The 22,533-nt window shown below is 40.6% G+C and overlaps 1 protein-coding gene across 2 annotated transcripts; it reads right to left on the bottom strand.

Annotated features, from left to right (window-relative positions):
* Positions 1-542: 542 nt before the first annotated feature.
* BNIP2 (BCL2 interacting protein 2) lies at positions 543-22,507 on the bottom strand. 2 transcript variants are annotated; one of them, XM_080934411.1, is made up of 11 exons: positions 22,333-22,507; positions 17,077-17,183; positions 16,421-16,488; positions 14,763-14,939; positions 12,774-12,950; positions 11,100-11,202; positions 10,047-10,178; positions 8,662-8,748; positions 8,465-8,563; positions 7,785-7,820; positions 543-5,203 (listed from the first exon to the last, which is right to left on the bottom strand). In XM_080934411.1, exons 2-11 carry the CDS (start codon positions 17,124-17,126, stop codon positions 5,152-5,154), a joined length of 981 nt encoding a protein of 326 aa, XP_080790537.1. In that variant the 5' UTR covers positions 17,127-17,183; positions 22,333-22,507; the 3' UTR covers positions 543-5,151. The 2 variants fall into 2 exon arrangements, with proteins under 2 accessions (XP_080790537.1, XP_080790536.1); XM_080934410.1 differs by lacking the exon at positions 7,785-7,820 and having other exon boundaries at positions 22,333-22,466.
* Positions 22,508-22,533: the final 26 nt, after the last annotated feature.

Raw genomic sequence — 22,533 nt, 5'->3', positions numbered from 1 at the left:
TCAAAGTTTATGTGACTGCAATATAGTGCAGCGAGGTTTGTGACTCATTAGTCCTTTTCACTTGGAAGATCTGATGCATAAACTTCATGCCCAATACAAAAGCAAATATGTGGATATTCTGAATTTCCAGATTTCAGATTCCTTTTCATATTAGCCAGAGTGCTTGGTTTTCTGCTTTCAAAACAGCGTCTATGGACACTGCAAATGGCCAATGAGTTCATGGTTTGGAGTCAAAGCAAACACCGGAGATCGGGAATGAAACATGTTCCCCTTTGTGCCATGTTGCAGGTTTTTCTTTTTAGCCTTTTAAAAGCATATGCTTGCAACCCAAACTAGTTACATAATTGGAAACTACGAAATACAAATGTGATTAAAGTTCATATAATAAGATTTAAACAGGCTGAACTTGTTATCAATCAAAAGAACCAGAAGCATCCACACTGCAGGGCTGTAAAGGCCTGATATTTGGAAGGTTTCACCAGATAATCCAGTAATAAAAAGTTAACAATTAAAGATGAAAACAAGGCACACATGTATATTCCAACTATTTATTAAAATGCATTAATGTTGTAGTGATGTGTGCAACAAACGAGGACACACCACTGTATTTAGAACAAGTCAAAGGAAGAGAAAACAGCCCATTTTGTAGATGTGCGGCTTCTCACTGACTAGAACCAGAGCTGTATCAGCACACAGACAATCAGACTGAATTCTCACTGAAATAACAGTACTAGTCAATACTGTCTAAGAACAGCAAAAAGGTCAAAATACGTTGATTTTGTCAAAATGACAGCATGTGAGCTCCTAATGAAAATAGTTTTGAAGAATGAGTCAAAGTGCAACATTGTTTTGATGAACTCTGAATTATGAACAAAACCCCAAGGAGAGGCAAGCCAGCAGCCCTGAACATCAATATTTTCTAGCTGGGTTTTCCTGAGTAAACAATGAAGCAGCTGTTAGGACATTAACCTTTGGAAGTCTGTATACAAAGGTAAGATGGAGTAACAGAGTTACCAAGTTCTCCTGTCAATATACAAGATATACAAATACACAAAAAAAACCTTCAAATTCCAAGTTTTAATTATTATAGGAAATCTTAGCCACCTGAAATAGCTTTTATCATTTTTTAAACTAATGTTAATGCACTATGTTATTACTACCAGCACCCCAAACCCAGGGCAGGGTTCATGCTGTACACACACTTAGGTAGTCCTGGAACTAAGTAATCCAGTGTTGGAATCACATTCACATGCCACCAAGGTAGGTAAATCCCAAAACCTGTTCATCTGGTGCTTGATTTTAAGTGTTGTATGTGAATTTCCCAAAGCATTTTAAATTTGCTTCCACACCATTTATTATATATAATAGCAACAAACTGCTCTATTCAAATTATAGTTACCTCTTACTGTTCCACATCCTGTTTTGTTTCAATTACCATTTAGAACTTAAAAGTTCTATTACTTGGTCTCCTGCTATCCTGATTCTGAATTCATTTAGGATCTCAGGAGAGAGCTAAAGGTAAAGATAAAAGGCTCTCCTGACAGGTCATTTGTACTAGCTTAGAACACTGGACCCAGTTCCTGATGGTCCTAGCAATGCCCACTACACAATTTCCATTTCCTAGTACAAAGTGCACTCTTACTAGCTCAAGTGTTCACCTGTATATAGATTTTTCTTATTCTAGCCTTCTGAGATATGATGGAAAATTTTCTAAAATATCTAAAGAAAGTAAGGCTATGGGAGCAAGAGGAGACAGCATGACAAAAGCAAAGCAGAATGGGGTGGCTGCCTCACTGTCAGCTGTCTCTGCGTCTCTAGCAGTGTTAACAATTTTTCTACCCCCCACCCCCTTAATTTTGAGACAGGGTTTCTATGTGTAGCCATGGCTGTCTTGGAATTCAGTAGACCAAGCTGCCCTCAAATTCAGAGATCAGCCTGCCTGTCTCCAAAGTGCTGGTATAAAGGGTATGAACCACCACTGTCCAGCAACAATTTTAAAATACAGGACAAAAAAATGCCAAAGTTACTGTCACCTTTCATAGAGACTTACCAACTCCATTAAGAGACTGGCCTGCTCTGCTACATTGTCACCGTGCTAATTCCCAGCACATCTGCATGACACTGTCTCTTCAAGTTCCCTGAGCACTCACATACATGGCTGCAGGAACATTACACAAGTTCTGAAGAATACTTACTGTCAAGGAGCTGGTGACATTAAGTCATGACAGGTAGAACAGAAGCCAACATTAAATTTACCAACTGTGAAGGGTAGGGTTGGTCTCAATTTGAACACTGCAGCTGCTACTGTTCAGACCTGCTTCTGCCTGAAGATGCAAAGGGCCGGAGAACATCATCCCCAGGGCCACCAGCAGTTTCCTTGTCAATTCATACTGAATCTGATCTGTTTCCTTGTGGATACAGGAAATGGAACCACTGGCTGCCATATAGAGTACATCCCTTAAGAGAGGTGTTTGATAACCAATCTGTCTTTATAATGGCCCACTTTCTCATTTGTCTACTAACTGTTAGCACCACACTCCCCGGTCCCTCTGGCCCCGGAAAGGCATCAATGTGAGGTAGAGACCTCATAGCTTCTCTTGGTGCTTTTTCAGGAACACAAGCAGAACAGGCACATATTTTCTAAGAAAAACTTGAGATGATAACAAAAATATGAATTAAACCTGTTGAGTTTATCCAGGACTCCTGCAAAAGAGTCAAAGAATTCTCTATGCATTTTCACCTCAGTCATGAAAAGTAAAGTACGATGTGGGAAAAAGTTATACTGCACCAATTAAAAATCAACTTAATGTGGCTTTTCCTCTAACCTAGTAGTTATCACCAATTGTACAGGTATGTTTACATTTACTGTGGGCACATTGCTACACCACACTCACTCAAGTGCAGGTTAAAAGCCTCTTCCCCCTTTCTTCTTCAGTCAAGGGCTTGCTATGTCTCCCAGATGGGCCTCAAACTTAGAATTTTCCTGTTTCACACTCCTTAGTGCATGGTATATGTCATAAAACTTGGCTGTTCCTTGTGAATTTTATTCATTAAAAAAATATTTTGTGTGTGTGTGCACGCTCAGAGGCCAGAGACTGCAATAAATCCCCCGAAGTTGGAATTACAGGTGACCATGAGCTGCCTGTCGTTGGTGCTGGAAACTAAACTTGGAAGTGTTTTTACAACTACTGAGCTAGCTCTCCATGTTTTAACTTCTACTTTAATAGGCTACTTTTACTTTTAAAAAATTTACAAAACAAAACAAAAATCTCCAAACAAAAAAACCCTCCAAACCCCAAGCCAACCACTTCTGCAAAAAGTAAACACAGTAAAAAGCTGAAGTTATTGTTTGTATTTTGAAACTGATGATCTGAGTACTTAATGTGGAAGAAAACCAAAGACAAAGCTCAGTCCACTCTGAGACAGAGATAGTGAGAGGCTCTGTAAGACATTCTATCTTCAAGATACTCATGACTCTGGGGTAAGTTCAGAAGGGGTCTATGCAGCCATGTAGGCTAGGCTGACCTTAAACTCACAGAGCTCTGTCAGCCTGTGCCTCCTAAATTTTGGGAATAAAGACAGATGCCACCATGCCTGGTGCTATACAGTTATTCTCAAAGTTTCCTTCAGCAACACAAATCAAATGGTTTTGGCTCAAATGTTTTGCCTAGTGCTGGATCTAGGCTGAGAGGCTTTGGAGAAATGTTTTACCTAAAGTCCTCCAGCTTGACCATAACTGGTTTTAATCTAGCAGGTCAAATTTATGACAGAGAAGGACAAACAAATAAATAAAAATTCCCTTTTCCAATAGAAGCTTAGCCCTAAAAACTGACAGTGGTGAAGGTTATGTGCTCAGTGTGGGAGAAAATAACCTAAGTTTAGTTCACACCAGCTTCAATGTTGTTTTGTTAGATCACTGTTGTAAACAGTTTACGTGAAGGGCTGGGTGTCATGAAGCTGATATGTGCACTAAATATGTATACACCAGGCAAGTCCATGACACAAGTCTAGACAAACTTGTTGTTTTAGAATGCTTTTTGAAGGTAATTAGACCCTGCTTGGAGGCACAAATAATATTTATTTCAATGTTCAGTCAAGGTACTTAAGCACATGAAATAAAGGCTTACATACAGCAAATGCCATCCTGAGTGCACGGCCATAGCACTTCAGCACTTACAGAACTGACCCATGTACAGCACTGTCACACCATCCAACAGCAATGCGCGCAGCCATCTGCTTAGGCCAAACACCACACGAGGTACTGCGGTAAGGTGCCTCACAGTGAGAGCTCTGCATAGCATTCCATCTGCTCTGCAGATGCAGCCGATCATAAAGATTCCCCGAAGCCGCTGCAACACCTCACAGCTTCACACACACAACACAACTCATATCCCATTACTGAACACGTCTTAACAGGTCACTTTCTTTCTTTTTTAAACAGTTCTGACTTTGGGTAAAGTGTCTCTTATATACAAATATATAAAGCCGAACTACTAGCTTTTCAAAATCTCTAGTTCCGGCTCCGGCACATGTCCACCAACCTGTCCTGCTACCGCATAAGAAACAGTGTGCCTTCAGGTGAGGAGAAGCAGCTTAGGCTGCTACTATGCCTAGACCACATGCATTATCTTAGCGTCACTTTACCTGTCCCTGCTTTAGAACAACCTAGCCTAAGTTACCCAGGAAATGTATCCAACCATTTACAAAAACAAAGTCTTACATGCACTTTACATTTAAAATCGTGGTCTTAATTACTTGTATATATTCATCCACGAGATAGGTACACACTAAAAAATATTGCCCCCAACATAAAAAATATATATTATTTCTTTCCTTTGTCATTTATGTATATAAATACTTTACTGAAGATGCATCATTCAAATAAACAAATGTAAAAATTGCTTTATATAAAGTGTAGTTCTTTGCTATTTAGCAATATAAAATGATTACAATATAATTAGTCATTAAAGAGCTAAATTCAAGAGTTGCAAACCATGACAGCAGTGAACAGTCCCTTGTACAAGAGTCTATCTGGAAAGAAGTCAAGTAAATGTTGTAACAGATTCCATCAGCACTTGAGCCAAGAGTGCACTAGGACGCACACCGCCCCACCGCCCCGGCGCTCTGTCTTGTCTGGGCTGGATGTGGAACTTACTGCTCACTTTTTGGTGGTTCTTGTTTTCCATTTAGCTCTTGATCAACTCTGTTCAATGAAAAAAACAAAGCTAATTAAAAATAGTCATGACAATGGCAACTGGATGACTTCTTTCTGAAAATGACTACTTTTAGCACAGATCATTCTGTTAAAAAAAACAAAACTTTGCCAACAAAACAGATATAGTAGGAAAAAAAAAAATCAAACAAACATTTCCCAAAAGGAACAGAATATTTCTGAGCAACAGGACACTGGCAAGGATACAAACATTGTCACTATAAAGGCCATAGGATACTTTATGTTCACAGCCATAAATATCCTGGTGGCTAATGACTTATAGTTCCACTATAGCAGGAAGTTTAAGTGGGTAAGACTATTGACAGAAAATCAACTCTCTCAAAAATGACTGTTAACTGAAACTTAAATGTCACTTAAATCACCAACTGACCAGAACCAAATTGTGTATTACAGAATAGCAATTTTCTGGAATTCAGGTACACTGTCTGTGAATGCTCTTCATTTATTTTGGTAGTAAGCCATATGGACTCAACATTCAGAAGTGTCTATAAGAGTTAAAAGTGTCACTGGATTAATGGATGGTTCCAAAGGTACTACGGAAACGTAGGCACATGGAGATGAGCAGATGAGTGGTAGCCCTGACTCTGTGGAGTGACCGGATGGTTGGATGGGAAATACACGTCACACTAGTGCAGAGCAGGAAGGTCCTTTTCATACCTGTTTCTGTTCCTACAATCACCTAAATATCTGTCAATCAAAAATAAAAAATCCCTGGTCTGTTGTAAAAATCTATTATCTTGGCATCAAAGATTAGATAGATAGCTTTAAGGCCTCCAGGACACTACATCACAGAGAGAAAACAGGTAAAGCACTTAAAAAAACTATACCTCAATCCTTAGCTCTCCACTTAACAGATGCATGCCATATCCACACCCTGAGTTTTGTCTTAAACATTTTTCTGATTTAGAGCTAATTAAACAAATATTTCTCAAATCATCCCTTTAATACTAAAGGAAGTTTTATAAGAATTAAGTTTTGAAAGACATCAATAATGACCATATTGAGGATTGAACACAAGCAAAATGGGAAAAAAAATCCAAGACAAATGACTATATTAGGTGTTTTAGCAGGGGGCACAGATTAAGGAAAGGTGAGAAAGCAGAAGGATTCCAAGGGAGGAATACTCGGGATGAAATAACTGCAAATGCTTTCAAACAACAGAAGTAAACATTTTCAGTTTTACTTTTTATGTGATTCCTGCATTACTTCTGATGGCGATTAAATACTAAAACCCTTTTTAAAGTGGCATTGCCAGCATATTTTCTCAACAGAAGTGTGTGTGTGTGTCCCAGTGTCCCTCACCCCAACTCCTGAAACTTGCTAGGTAGACCAGGCTGCCCTCAATTCACAGAATCTGCCGGCCTCTGAAGTGCTGTGAGTAAAGGCATGCGCCAGCACCAACTCCCAGGAAGTCACAGGTAGGTGGCTTCAAAGTACCATCTATAATTACTGATAATATGTGAGTTTCATCTACTCGTCAGGCATATACACAGCACTGCCTAGAGAGAACAGCAGACCCCATTACCCAAACTACTGTTTACATACTGCTTTATAAAGATTAGTGAAACTTGTTTAAACTATAAAGTGCCACACAGAAAGAACTCTTAAATGGTTAGCTAAATTCTCACCAAAAGAATCAAATTGTTCAAAATTAAGACTACACCAGCTAAGATTCTAACTGGTCCCACAGACAAAGTAACACATGGAAATCTCTCATCGTAGTCCCTAAGATCATATTAAGTGACATTTTGCCAATCTATTGCCAAATTAAAAATAAAATAAAATCTATTAGTAGTGGGTGTGGTAGTAGAGAGCCACAAACGCACATTTGGCCACTGAAAGAGAGGCTAGCCTGAGATACAGAGTAAGACCAGCTCCAAAACAAAAACTCCCAAACTAAACTATGAATAAGCTAGGCCCAAGGCCTATATTTTCTAAACTACTATATAAAATGGTAAACTATTTTACTCTATCTTTCATCGTTATGCTAAGACTTTACCAAATGAAAGGTTGTTACACTCAAAGCAGAAGTGTTCAAAATTAAATTTAAAGAAGAAAGCAGAGTGTTTAACTGTTAAACAGTATGGTACACTGGATTTTAGGTATTTTATCACATGGAGAGTTTGACTGGTTAGCAGGCTATTTAATTTAAGCATATAAAGAAAATCAATGTTGGTTAGCCAAAGAGTATATGCATTGCAAATATAATCATCGACCCCAAGGGAATGAGCTGTTGCTGTAAAATGTCTGTATACCATTTCAAAAGCAAAATGCAAAGCCTGGGATTATAACCAGGGCTCCCAGTCACTTCTCTGGGTTCAGCATCAGTATTGAGACCAGCACAGAGTGGGGGGGCTTTGATGCGAAAAGGCATTGACCATGGGCATACAGAGCAGGAGGAGCTTGGGGTTTGCCCTGTACTGGGTTCTGGGTGACATTTATATTTACAAATGATATTCTCTATTTGCAAGCTAACCAACCAGCAGCAGGGTTAGTCTGTGCGATGCAAATGGACTAGTCTAGATGCAACCCAGTCAAGGTGTGCATGTACCTTTTTTGTCTCTTTTTTAACTTTTCTTCTTCATACCTTGGTAGGGAAGAGTTATTTCAGTAAATGCACATTTTGAGATTAAAAAAAGAAACAAGACTGAATGTTTAACTGTGTAGGCACAAGTATGAAATGCTAACATTTAACAAGATGTAGAGAATAAATCCCAACTTGGTAAACTCTGGTTTGAATGCACTTAAGCCTAAACCCTGAGACCAACAGTAAGAGAAACACTTCCTGCACCATGGCTTGTGATGCCAAGTGTTCTCACCAAGTCTCTTAGAAGGCCAGTGGAAGTGAATGATGAAACAGAAAATTCTAGTTTCTGGAAGATATTAAGACCAAGCTGATTTAAGCAACAACTAGTTTCTTTAGCAATATGAGTTCTTTCAGTAACACGATTGACTCATTCCACCTGACAGAATATGTCAAGCAGAGAAGTTACAGGCCTGCCTCTGCAGGAAGTCATCTCCCAGACTGTACACAGCACTTAGCGTATAGAAGGATCGTGAGTGGCTTTCAACTCTAGTTCTGTAAACATGGTACTGCAAGGGAAAGCTGTGGGGAAAACAGGTTCTTTCTCTACTTCTTCCTTACAACCCCCTGTGCTCTAGACCGTAGTGAGACGGGAAAGCGCTCCTCTTGCACAGAAACAGGAAGAGAAGGAGGCATGGGAGACGTACTGTTTGATGCACTCTGGTATGCCGACATACTCCATGGGAACAAGCTCCGCCAGTTCTGCCAAATTAAAGACGTATCTAATTTTCTGACTGAACTTTGAACTGGGGACAAAAACACAAACATTAATCTCAGTACTTCTGACACATAAAACTGACAGTTAAATACAAGAAACTTTTTTTAAAGACACTCAGAAGATTACCTGATAAATGGTCTTGTAACAGCCAGAAGTGTTCGGATAAACCAAGAGGGGTGTACAATGATTAGAGACTTTAGATTTTTCCTTAATCTGAAGACAAAAAGAAAAAAAAAATTATACAAATTTCTACAAATTGTAGCAGAAAAAGTTAGACATAAATGAGTATAATGCAAGTTTCTATAAAATAGATGAAAAAGTCACCAAAAACCTTCATTTAAGTGTAACACTTTTAAAGACAAGAACCTATATTCTTGAGTTCTAAACATCCCTTCTATGCTGTGAAATAGAATTTATTTAATTTGTCCAAATTCATGTCTTATTTTGCCTGCTTTCAAATGTCTTCTAGCATACACACTGATCCAGCAAGAAAGACCTGATTCTGAACATGAAAGTAAACCATTTTTTTCTACTCCAATGTAGGGAAAAACTGGCATTTGCTTCTAATACCATGAAAAAAACACTAATTTGTAAGGGGGACAGAGAGAAAACCAAAGGAGCGAGCACAGGAGTCAGATGGAATAACATTTTTGAGATTTAAAATTTTTCAGTATAAAGTAAAAGCCTCTTTTTAGACATTTGTTATGTATTAAAAAAAATCACAGATGCTAATGAACATGTTTGCATGTAAAAAGAAGCCCACTAACAGGTCTGGGTAAACCGCTTGAATCAACTGAGGCAAAACTGAACCATTACCAAGATTAAAGTTGCTCCACTGGTGTGAACTAACAACTCTCAAGTTTGTTGTGAAAAGCTATAGCTGGACTAGTATCTTTAAGAAATCTGAGAGTTGGGGGATGGCCTCGTAGGTCCAGTGCCTGCCATGTAAGCACGGGACTGAGGTCTCATTCCCCAGAACCCAGATAAAAGAGAATGGTGTGGCAGGTATGTAATCTCAGTGCTGGAACTCCCTAGGTACCTGGCTTATTAGCCTCGTGAGTGAGCTCCAGGTCTGAGCTAGAAACCTTCTCAACAAACACAGAGGAAAGCACCTGAGTAGTAAACTTAGTGACCCCTGCCTTCCACGAAGAACCTGTTTACCTCCACTGACCCTAGTACGTTACATAGCAGAGGGACATTGTCCAACCTTTTCCAAGAGAATACTGAATAATGTTCCAAATGGTGTAAGAAAGAATAAAGAGCAATCACGTGTGTTTTGAAGAATTAAGAAGAGCAATCACGTGTGTTTTGAAGAATTAAAGTCACTCTTACTAAAAGCAAACTCAAGTTATTCGCCATGTCATTGTTCAGTGCCATCTTGGAAAAAATAAAAACATTCAGAAGTTGTCAAGTACAACTAAAGAGATTGATGCTATCTTTAAATGGCAACAGAAAGTATACTTTAATCTAGTAAAACTACTGTAAAAATCTCTTAGCCACGTCTACATCACCGTCTATCAATTTGCTGGTAGCATCTCCTGAGCCATCCCAGACTGGGCATTTTTCTTCGAGTTGTCGCACCATTTAAGTAAATGATCATGTAGTTCTCTGCTACCAACAGCTCTAAAGTGCCAATAACATATCTATAAAAACAAATGAAGTACATGTCTTAAACATCACCATTCAGAACTGAACAGGCTCCCAAGTGAACACCGTTCCCTTCCTTCTTCCACAGTAAGAGCAAGCACCTGCAGTAGGTGATGGTGGGACCATTTAAAACAAAGTCACAACAAATCCTGCAGCCTGAATGGTACTGTGTGGTCAGGGGACAGGTGGGACCTGTGTATAACTGAGAGCTTCACAGTACAAAATGAAAAACTGCACTAAGCCAAGAACAAGAGTGACTTGTCCATTTACTAGATCAAGTCCCAGGGATATAAGGAATTTAGTCGTATAATTTTGAAATGTCGGTTACCTTTTTAATAAATACGTTTCCAAATGCTGAAGTTGGATAAAATAAGTTATACTAATTTTAAAATGCAACTTTTTTTTCTACTGAGTTGGAAAATACAGCTTCATAAAGACCTGGGGACTCAAATAGGGTGACTTGTGGATGTTGTTACTGTTAATGCCAGAGCAGTCACTCAACTGTATCCCCAGGTCTTCTTGACATTTTTTTTTTGTGGCAAGGTCTCATTAGGTTGCCCAGGTTTGCCCTAACCTTGATCTGTATATAGTTTGGACATGCTATCAGCTTGTGATCCTTCTCCCTTAACCTCCTGAATAGCTGAAAATTTTGGCCTATACCATCAAGCTGGCTTCTTTCTAGTTTTTATAAGACTTGCATAAGTTATGAGTCCAATCAGTTCGGAATTCTGTTCAAACATCTTATTAACATACAGTCACTTAGATGGGCAGTAGTGACTCATGACTCTAATCTAGTACTTGGGAGGCAGAGGCAGGCAGAGTTCAAGGCCAGCCTGGGCTACAGAGTGAGTTCCAGGATAGCCAAGGATACACAGAGAAATCTTGTCTTGAAGATGGCCCCCCAAAGCCATACTTACTTAAAGAGATTGTCCATCAAATATCTGTAGTTAGGCTGACCACTCTCAGGCATGAAACAGACAGCAAATACAACAATGGCGTTTAAGCCATCCCCATAATAGCCTGGGAAGACAAAAGAAGGGTAAAGTCTTTGGCATAATTGTGCTCTACAGGATTATCACTTTTAACTACGTATATGTGAATGCAGAACTTGTGATGAACAATGACTGTAGGGATGACCAAGAGACAGCTGGTAAGGCAAACTAAGTAGCAACAATTTCATAAGGAAAGCTCATCTGGCCAGTGTCTAGACATTGAGACTATAACATTTTATCCAGTGACCTACACTCTGACTACAAAAATGCACACACAATTTTGCCCAGCACTTAGGAGAACTCCTATATTGTTCTCCAATTTAGTTCTGTTAGTCAGACCAACAGTGACAGCTTGCAGTTTCTGACTGACTTGCAAGTCTCCTAAGGGAATAAACTATTTTTGTGTATCCCCAAATAAAACAAACAGTGCTCCACTGAGCTAGGGGAGTTGTGTATGGAAAGTTGCCATCAAGTCTAAGCCTCACAACGCCCAAGAGGAGGCTTGTGTCAACACTACAGCATCGCAGCCACGTACCGAACTGCAAACACCACCAACACTGCAGCAGACACACACAGTTTACTTGGGTAACAAAATAGTCAGTGATAGAGAATAAACTAGATCCATGACAAGGTGTAGCTCAGAAACATGCTGAATGACAAAAAGTGTACACTGTCAAACGGGCACACAACATTGCTTATGAGGCAAAGCTGACTACGGGCTAGACTGTGAGTAGTGGTTATTAGGAAGGATTCGCTGGAAAGGTGTGGAGATTCGAGGACAGAGTTAAGTTTCTTATATGCGTGTGGATCGTACCTCTGTGCATATATGTACATTTCTGAATATACAGAGACATACAAGCTTTTGTTGAAACTCCTCTAACTGTATTAGTTAAGTAAACTAAGTGTAAATTCTTACAAAGGGGTCAAGAAAACTAACTTCTTTTAAACAGTAAACATACAGGGTGAAACTACTATACTTTTAAAACTTATAGTAAGCACATAAATATACTGTTTAAAAAGTTGTTTGTATGGTGCTCATACAGGCCATAAGAAAATACTGGATCCCACTGGACTGGAGTTGCAGATGGTTGAGAGTTATCATGTAGGTGCTAGGAATTGAACTTGGGCTCACTGGAGGAGCAGCCAGTAATCTTACTGCTGACCCATCTTTCCAGCTCCTATATAAGTAATTCTTAGTTGTCCTTTTTATCATTTTACTTCAAACCCTTTATAATCTTTGAGCTGGAGAGATGGCTCAGCAGCTTGGAGCACTGTTCTTCCAGAGGACTCAGGTTTGATTCCCAGCACCCACATGGAAGCTCACAACCATTTTCTTACTCCAGTTCCAGAGGATCTGATGCCCTCTTTTGGCCTCCATGGAGACATGCGATACCTAAGTGGTGGTGTCCAGACATACACACAGGCAAAACATACATCTACACTAAAAAAATTAAAACAAAGTGTGAAACTCTGATATTAAAATGTACAAGAATTTCTTTTTCTTTCAAAATAAGCTACTATCTCTAGGCACATTTTTTGACAGCACTTAGATTTTAGACACTACATCTAAAGACTCAAAGGACCTGCTTCAACCCTCACCTCCATGGCTAATAACTTTTTTGTAGGGTTCGATTGCCTTCATATCCACTCTGTGGTCCTGCTCTCCAATCCTGAACATGCGCCAGCGGCGTCCATCTTCCTTTTCTTCTGTGGCTGTGTATTCAGTAATTGAGCCTTTCCTAATGACTTCAGTAGTTTTGGGTTTGGGAAGATCATCTGTTAAAATAAAAGGCTTTTGAATCACAAACAGCTATTTACACAATGAAAATCAAATTATATGTTAACCACTTTACTATCTGGATTATTCCAAGTGTTTTCTGGTTTTTTGTTGATGTCCCGTGGGGCTCCCCAGGCTAGCCTCACACTCATGGCTCAGGAGACCCTGCTTATTTCTGGGAATATAGGTGCACACCACCACATACAATTATTTACAGAGGATTTTCAATATATAAGCTGACAATATCACTTTTATAACAAGAAAAGGCTTGTTCTTACTTAAGGCCAATTTATGTCTTTAAAATCAGTTTACTTGAACTTTCTACTGCTCGATTCATCAAAGCACCAAGTTATAGAGCAACATTTACAGCAGGCTTAGAAAAGACAGAGCAATCAAAATCTTACTGCTTCTCATGCCTTTACAGACTTCAATCAGGACAACTGTGTCCATCAGGGTTACTAGTACAGCTTACTTATAATAACGATCTGAAAACCAATTGTTTTTTAGCAATACACTAATTATAAAACACTGTAATACAAGATAGAAAGTGGTTAACTACTCAGTGATCGTTTTCCCTTTGATCAGTTTTACAAAGCAGACTTGTACTTCTGAAGAATACATGCAAAAATTTACGTAAATTAACATTAGCCAAAGCTCCAATGATTACGTATAATTTGTGTGCAGATTGTAGTTTAGTTGATTTAAAATGAAGCAATGATTTTCAAAACTTTAGTATGGTAGTCCTTACCAAAAGATGGGGGGAGGGGAAACCTACTGCATGTTAGTTGTTTCCAAGACAAAGCTGTTAACGGAAAATATCCTTCCAGGAAATGACTACAGCAGCATTAAGGAGAGAAGAGACAAAACACACAGGCAGAAAACTATTTCAGTGTCTGTATAAAAGATCGCTTGCTTCTTACTGGGCTGCTTATTGATCCAGTAAAACAGGGAAGAAAAAAAGAACAAAAGCTACAGAGTATCAGTCTTCATTACCTATTGTCTACCTCTTAAGTACAGTTTTGTTGCAAAATTCACTTTAAAAATGAAACAAAAAGATTATTAACATCTAACTAAACATCACAATCAACTACTGCCTAATTCTAGATAGCACACAAAGCAAAATACATACCAATGCCTCTGAACACCAAATAATTAGGATAGCAATGTCAGACTGGGGCCCAGCGCTCACTACGTCAAGGTGGCACAGCTTTACAAGTGCAGCTGTCCTCAGGACCTGCTCTGCCAGAGCTCAGCTAGTTACTATTAGTGACAGGATCTATGTAGTCCTCAGTGTCATTGAACTCACTATGTGACTTGACTGGCCTGGAATTCAAGAGATCCTCCTGATTCTGCCTCTGGAGGGTTGAGTTTAAAGGGCTATGTCACCATGCCCAGCCCCATAAGTGTTTTTTAGCATATTTTTATATGTTTCTTTATAGGATATTTTCCCTCCTGGATTGACTGACAAGAATATACTATACTTTGGAAGCAACTACAAAAAAAACAAAAACAAAAACAAAACTATACAATATTGGGTAAGTAAGGAAAAACAAAACTAAATGAAAAGAATGCTACCAGTATAATCTAGTCTTGAAAACTACAAAGTACTTTTAGAATCTTCTACTTTAGAAACAAACTTAGGAACTGCAGGGGGAAAAACATATTTCAAAGAAAATCCCTCAATGGATTTAAGCAGGCCTCACTTTATTTAAGATTTGGCCATATCCTACTTTTCCTAACGAGAACACCATGGTAAACACTATGTAATATAAACATTCACTCACAAAGCTCATATAAAAGGGGTGAATTACCTTCCCACTCAAACTCATCACTGTTCTCTGATGGGGTGTCTAAGCCTTCCAGGTCAACTTCTCCGCCTTCATCCAAATCATCTGACCACAGAGAGTCTTCGCCAGGGTCCAGGGTGAGGCTGATGTCTGGGGCCATTAGCTTCTTCCGTACCTTGTTTCCATTAACCTCTAATGAGCCTGGAATGGAAAACAAGGAACGACACTGGACTACTCATGCTCTATTCCGAAGAGAAATATTTAAGTCACTTCAATTCTTGAGAAGTACACTTAAAAGAAAATTCCAAAGCACTGCTGCTTTTTAAAGAAGATACATTTTTATTGTTTGTCTAACTTTATGTGTATGGATGTTTTGCTTGCATATATGTCTATGCACCACTTTTGTGCAGTGCTTGAGGAGGCCAGAAGAGATCCCAGATCCCCTGAAACTGGAGTTACAGATGGCTGTGAGCGGCAACGTGGATGCTAAGAATTCAACCTAGATTCTCTGCAGGACCAGCAAGTGTTCTTAACTGCTAGGCCATCTCTCCAGACCCAATTTAAGAATGTGTGTTGCAATAAATAGTAAGTTGATGGCTTATCCCTTTATCGGCCCCTGCGGTCTCACTCTGTGGGTGCCACTTTAATATGGAGCCAAATGCATGAACTGTCACTTGGTCCAAGCCGCCCTCTCCACACGGTTCCCTTGCCAGGCAGTTCACTCTGCCTGCCCTGCTGCTTCTGCCCCAGTGGATATTACCGCCCAGGCATGTTTCTTTCCATTACTGCCCAGCACAAACATTATTCCAAAGCCCAGTTGCTTTTCATTATAGGTTTATATATTAGATTCTCAATCCACAAACCTTCTACACAATAAGATTAAATACAATAGATGAAGATACAAACTGCCCTTCTATAACAGATAAAAAGACCTATAAAATCCTTTACAAATATTCATATCTACCTATCTCCAATTACAGTCACCAGGATCTAAGTCTGCTTTCTCCAGCTCCATCTTAATCTCCCTTTTTCTCCTTCTTCTTCTCCTTCTTCCGGTTTCCTAGCCTTTTCTCCCACCCACCTCTCCACTGTGAAATCATGTATTGCCTTAACATAAATCTACATATGTGCATATATGTGTGTCTCTGTATGGGTATGCACCTGAGTGCAGAGCCCTCAGAGTCCAGGAGACAACAGTGGGCCCACGGGAACTATTATAAGCACTGTGAGAGGTCTGAGTTGACTTAAGACAATAGCACTGTCTCTTCGTAAAAGAATTATTTACTACTGCTTTTTTATCATGAGATCAAGAATGGAACAATTTCCTTTTAAACAACAGAAGTAGACTTTATAGTCATTTCCTATTAAATAGTCTCTTTTGCTCCTTGTAAAAATTCCTAAAATCAATGTTATATTTTTTTATGAAGTTAAAATTTCTCAAGGATTCCAAAATTTGCCCTTTGAGCTCCTCCATCAGAAAAAAATAAAGCTCAACACTGTTGGTCTCTGTGTGTGTGTGTGTGTGTGTGTGTGTGTGTGTGTATGTGTTTGTGTCTCAACACTGTTGGTTTCTCTCTCTCTCTCTCTCTCTCTCTCTCTCTCTCTCTCTCTCTCTCTCTCTCTCTCTCTCTCTCTCTGTGTGTGTGTGTGTGTGTATATTCAAAAGTAAGACAAACTCTTACCAGGCTGTCTGTCTGCACCAGTTACATCTAGTGTGTCTGCTTCAATGCTGTCATCTTCTGGTAAAGGTCTAGAAGACACAGACAAGCTCTTTAACTGGGAGATTCAGAAATGAGAAACAATTCTTTTGAAGCTCAAAGATCCGTTAAAATGTCACGTTATAAGTACCAAAGCTATGTTTCGTTAAGTTCTACAAACCAGTGTGTGTGTGTGGTTGAGGTCAGAGATAATCTCAGGTGTTCTTCGGGGCTGTCCAGCATTTGAGTCAGCATTTGTCAGCAACCTGAGACCAACCAAATCTCCCAGAGGTTGGCTGGCAGGTCAGCCTGGAGATCTGGTCTCCATCTCCACAGTGCTGGGGTTGCAAGTGGACACTACCAGCCTGGCACTCCATTCACTTTTGCAGAGAGCTGATAGCCCATTCCTTCAAAACCTTAAGACTTTAGCTTAAAGAACAGCTCCCTAAAAGAACTGAAGTTGAAATGACTAAAATAAATATGAAGAGATAATCAGCCACGTGCTGGTAGAAAATAATCCATTTCCTAGTGTCCGGTGATCACTTGTAACCTTCTTTTTAAAGAAGCCCAACATCCATGAGCTGGCATTCCATTAAAGCAACTCTAATGTTTTGTTCCAAATCCATTTAAGTACTGCTCACATTGGAAAATCTTCATCCTGCCATTCTTCCTTCAGCTCCACCCCTTCCATCCTCAGCCTAGACTCTATGTCAACTTCCAGCTCCTGGCAATCCAGGCAGCCAAGGTCCTGGGGGAGAAAGAGAAAGAAAGATGAACAGCAGCTTGATTTCCACTGTGCCTTTCATGTGCTGCAAAGGTGCAGCAGCCTCTCCTCAAGCTCGCATCTCCATGCCAGCACAGAGGCTTTAGTTCAGTGGTCTGCTTGTGAAACGTGCATTCTGCAGATAAATAAATAGCATCTCTATCACAGAATAATAAATCAGCCTCTGCACTCCGCACAGGGGTGGAGCTAGAAATGCACTAGCATGTTACAGATACATAAACGCTCACCAGAGCCCAGGGCTATGCAGTGCTTACAGCTCCTTCTCACCACTGAAGTCACTGTATCAGGAGCGTGTCCCTTAGATGAACTGCACTGATTTCCGATACTCCCCTTCTGTGCTATGTCTATGAGTAGAGCTCAGTGCTCAAGCTACCGGCGCTGTCACAGATACAGCTATCTATTCAGGCCCCAAAGTTTAATCTTGGCTTTTCTGCACCAACTCACCTTCTGTCTGGCAGAGTAAGACAGCTGAGGGACTGTGTAAGTCATGAAGAGAGGCTAGAGAGATGGCCCAGTTCCTAGAACCCACATGACAGCTTACAACTACTTGAGACCCTAGTTTCAGGGAGGCTACACACCCTCTTTTTACCTTCAAGAGTATAGAATGCATGTGGCACACAAACGTGTTGACAAAACACTCACACATAAAATCAAAAATAAACAAATCTTTAAAAAGTTCTATCAGTTGGTAAAAAGTATGAGAGAAGCAGCTGGCAAATCACTGAAGCAGAGGTACTGAGTGTCACCTCACTTACATCAGAGGAGCCACCAGAGCAAGTTTCCACAGACAGCACCAACACACAGTTCTCTAGTTCTCTGAGACACATCCTTGCTCTTTAGTTTAGGCTGTCTTCAAACTTGTGACCTCTCTGCTCCAACCTCCTGAGTCTGGGACTACAGGTATTAGCCAGGACGCTAGCTTCGAATTTTTCTTAAAGGCCACACTGGAATACTACAGGCATAACTGAACCACAAAAATAGGTAAATAAAACAAAAACAAAGTAGCAGTAGTTCCAAGTGGATGACACAGAGAGAAAGGGCAGTACTCGCAAGCAGCACACCCATGCCCTTCTCTAATACCGGATTTTAAAAACCATATACTACCAAAAAGAAAAAAAAAACCAACTTTTCTAATAAATGAGAACCATTCATATCAAATGCTATTCTAAAAAACAAACTAAAGAAAATTAAATCCCTGAGTTGTCACATTTCATACAGCAAACTAAATTCAGTCCTTCGTTGACTAGTCTACCTCCCAGCTTGAGTACTTACTTATACTTTGGGAAGGTCTCAAAGATGCTTACATTTTTATAAATCTTTTTATTAGTTCAGGGAAATAATGGAAACGTGCCAACATTCTCTTACTGAACTACTTGCTGGGTAAATAACCAGAATAGTTTCCCCAGGCTTGTCCCACCTTTCTACTGGGAATTGGGGGTGAGGGTGGGGGTGGGGAGAATCTGGGTATCTCTTTTAAATAACCAGAAAAAAAAAAATCTCAGAAGTTAACAGCAGGAACTGACAGTTGTAATCAGTACATCAGTCTCAGCACAGTGCTCAGTACTTCACAGGCTTCACGGTGGAGGCGCACCAGAGCGGGGTCAAGCCTTTGTCAGCCCCTTAAGCTTCTTTTGCTTTCTGAACTATACAATTATTATTAATTTCCCTTAAAAAGGTTAGAAAAATACTTTGTGAGAACGCAAATACATATAATATAAATTACTGTTGGTAAAATTACTCTTTATTTGTTAGAAGAAACATTTCTCTTGTGAAATGCCTCTTAACTACTTTATTACTTGAAAACTAAGTCCCTCAAATCTATCATGGAGGTTCAGGTTTGCAATCCTAGTACTTTGGGGCCTACATGAGGATTACTGTTGAGATCAAGACTAGCCTGGGCTATGTAGTAGCTAGATCCTTGTCTTAACACAACTACAACAGAACAACAGAAAGGCTGAGGCTGAGGCAAGAAGACTGCATGTTCAAGGCCAGCCTAAACCTTTTCATAAGACTGTTAACAAAACAAAAATGGAAAGCAGGTCTGGGGCTCATACACTTCCTGCTCAGCATCTGGGGCCCTGGGTTCCATTCTCAGCAGCACAAGAAAACATGGAATGCCCAAGTCCTGGAGCCCTTGCAGCCAACTTCTTCAATTTTACTCTAACGTTCTCCATCATGTGCTGTTATGGATTTTTGTTTATGGGGAGGGATGATTATCTAGGCTAGTTAAACAAAGGAACAGAGAGAAACAGACTAACTCCACCATTTCACCAAGAACTTCGGGGGTAGCAGACTAGGTAGATAAAAACAAAGCCAACAATCGAGTTCTGTTCTTGGAAGCACGTTATCACCAAGCAGCTGCGGGAACAGGAAACAGCAAGACAGGCGCTGAAATGAGCTTAACTGCTCTGGGGGATCCGGATGTCCCCGACTTCCACTGCCTTCCCAGTTTTGCTTTTAGAACTTTACAATGTTAGAACGCGGAAACAGTACTCTAACACTACTTGGCAAAACATGGTGCTTTCACAGAGACCATCTGATATCTGGGTAGCTTGTTAGCACATCTTCATGCCAGTTATATGCCACACTCAGAATGAAATCAACGGCCTTTGACCCTAGTCAGGTTAAAAATCGAAGATGATGGATTCCTCCCTACAGGAGAAAGTGTGGATCCAACCAAGCTGGAGAATGGAAACCACAAGTAGGAATGTGAAGAGAATTAAGTATCAGGATCCTATTTTGACCTATGTAGGCTTGACAGTTTCCATGGTAACTTTACAAGTTCCACACTTTAAACACTGCTGATAGAATAGATGCAAGTAACCACTGTGCATGCTAAAACCAAACACAGAGGCAGAAAGCCTGCACTTACACAAACGGTTCTGTTGATTTATTTTCATTTATTATGAACAGCCTCTATGTTCCTGAAGATCAACACAAAGATCCCTGGAGAAATTTTTCATACTTGCTTGTCATTGTCCCCAAAAGTATCATCTCCCTTTAAAATTCTTTTTCATACACACCAATTTTCAGGTGTAGTTCTGTCTATTCTGAGGCAGGGTCTCTCTTCTACTTTCTTTGCTTGCTTGCTTTCTTTGCTGGCTCCCAGCTAGCTGACTATGAACTTCAAGAAGCTTCTCTTGTCTCCTCCTCCCATCTTACTATAGGACTGCTGGGATTACAGCTAGTTTATGTGGGTTCCGGGAGTCAACCTCAGGGGTTCAGGCTTTCTAGGCAAGTGCCCTTACTGACTTGAGTCATCTCCCCTACTACGATCATGCAGGAAACAAAATGTTTCCATAACAATGTTCACATACGCATACTCAACAAACTAGAAGGGTGCTAACATTTATTAAATTTTCAGTATGCAGAAGATATTGGAGATGTGTTGACACCTTTAAGTAGACTAAACTCTTACACCTGATCTCAAACAGTCTGGTTATAATGTTAACTCAGGACTATCTGTGATATTGCTTGCTTCGTAGGATGCAATCTTAACACAAGACCTGACTACTGTCAGCCAAAGCCACTTAGTCTAGAGAAACACCTTTTGTTCTCAGAAGCCCTTTTCTCTCATCGCTACAGAGAAAACAAACAGAACCACTGCTCCCAAAATGTATTTCACCTCTACTTCTATACCCACTAAAAACTAACGAGTAGTTAGGGCTTCAACTGACAACAAATGTGGGAGCTGGAATGCAATGTCATTAGCCCTTTATCTTAGACAACAGGCAGAAGTCAAACCCCAATTTCCAGATCTATAGCAGATCTGTCTACACAAGTAGGTTTGTAAAACCAGATTTCGTTATACTTAATGCGAAAGGTACTGTAATGTCTAAGGATGTAACTATGCTGGTTTTTGGTAATTTAGTTCCTACTCCGCACACACACACACACACACACACACACACACACACACACACACACACTTCCTAGTTCAGTAACGTCAAACTACAGCTAGAAAAGACCTAATAACATTGAGTTGGGGGTGGGGGGAGACTGACTAAGAACCAAACCCCACTCCTCCCAAAAAAGTGCAAGGCAACCAAACATTGGTAACTTCAAGTATGGGTAACTTAACTAGATAACTTCAACTCTAACTTTGAAGAACCATCCACTCATGAATTACAGTTTCTACAAGTGTAGGTTAGAGGGATGGTTAAGCATGCTTGCTGCTCTTCAGAGGACCCTATTTCAGTTCCCACCACAACAACCTATATAATGCCAGTAGTTCCAGGGGTTCTGATGCTTTCTGCAGTCACCTACACCACATGACACAGACACTAAAAAAACTTTTGAGAAAAAAAGGAAATTCTACAATTAAAGGATTCTAATAAATGCATTAAAAAAGTGCATTTCATTGAAGGTGGGAATTCAAGTATAAGGGAAACCATCCTAATTAAAAGTGACGCTAAAGAAAGCAAGCTGCAATGACAATGCTGAGATGCAGTCGCACATGGAAGACACTTGAAATAACACCTTGATAAAAACTGCAAAAGCTGTGTTCTCAAAGAGTTCCTAGGACTAAGGAAGTTTCAGAGCAATGTATTATAGATTCAAGTAAGTTTCTGCTTGAACGTGAACAGACCTCGGAAGAATTCTTCAGTGGCATCTGAGGCATATAGCAATCCAAAGCATTCTGGCCAGTATTTAAATGAAGAGGTTAAGTCTCTGAGAACATCCAAGGATCGGGCATTGACGTACACACCCTACCCTAGGATATCACACTCAGGAAGGTTGAAGAGAGCCCTGATGACTTATAGTGTGCTGTTTGTGTGTGCTGTCTGCGTTCATTCCCCCGAGGCTATGGGGTGCACTACACGCCCAAGTTTCTTTGTTCTGCTCCGGACTGACGCCGGTTAGGAACACGGAACAAACGTGGCTAGGGGAAGCTAGGAACCGGGAGGTTCCGCCCCAGGCTCTTGGCCACAGAAGGAAAAGGAAGGGGGCGCGAGACTGGCACCAGCGCCCGAGCCAGGGCGGGGCCGGGCAGCGCTCGGACCCGGAACACAAACGCGCCAGTCCACCGCCCCCGCCCCCGCCTGGCCCTGCGGATCTTCCCGCAGCCCTCCAGCTGCGCCCTAGCTCGGCCCGCTATCCCGGCCACGCTCACCCCGGAGGAAGCCGCGGCCCCCTCGTCCTCTTTGCCCCTCCAGGCCGGCGACGTGGGGCTGACGGCCAGGTCGCAGAAAGCGGCGCCGGGCAGAGCCCGCTGCCCTTGGTCGGCTGTGGAGACGGGGCCCAGTTTTTCCCGGACGGTCTCAGCTGCAGTCCCGTCGGCAGCAGCTGACCCGGATTCAGTGCACACGCCCCG

The sequence above is a fragment of the Micromys minutus genome (genome assembly GCF_963924665.1).
Source record: "Micromys minutus genome assembly, chromosome: 21".
NCBI lineage: Eukaryota > Metazoa > Chordata > Mammalia > Rodentia > Muridae > Micromys > Micromys minutus.
This window is presented reverse-complemented; position numbering and strand designations above follow the sequence as displayed.

Excerpts from the sequence above, each read along its gene's own strand:
- BNIP2 (XM_080934411.1), bottom strand. The coding sequence starts at position 17,126 with ATGGAAGGGGTGGAGCTGAAGGAAGAATGGCAGGATGAAGATTTTCCA. Across the intron at positions 8,749-10,046 it reads TACCAGCAAATTGATAGACG|ATTAAGGAAAAATCTAAAGT; the intron begins GTGATGTAGACG and ends TTTTGTCTTCAG. Across the intron at positions 7,821-8,464 it reads ATACCAGAGTGCATCAAACA|GTATGAAGAAGAAAAGTTAA; the intron begins GTACGTCTCCCA and ends TTCCCTACCAAG.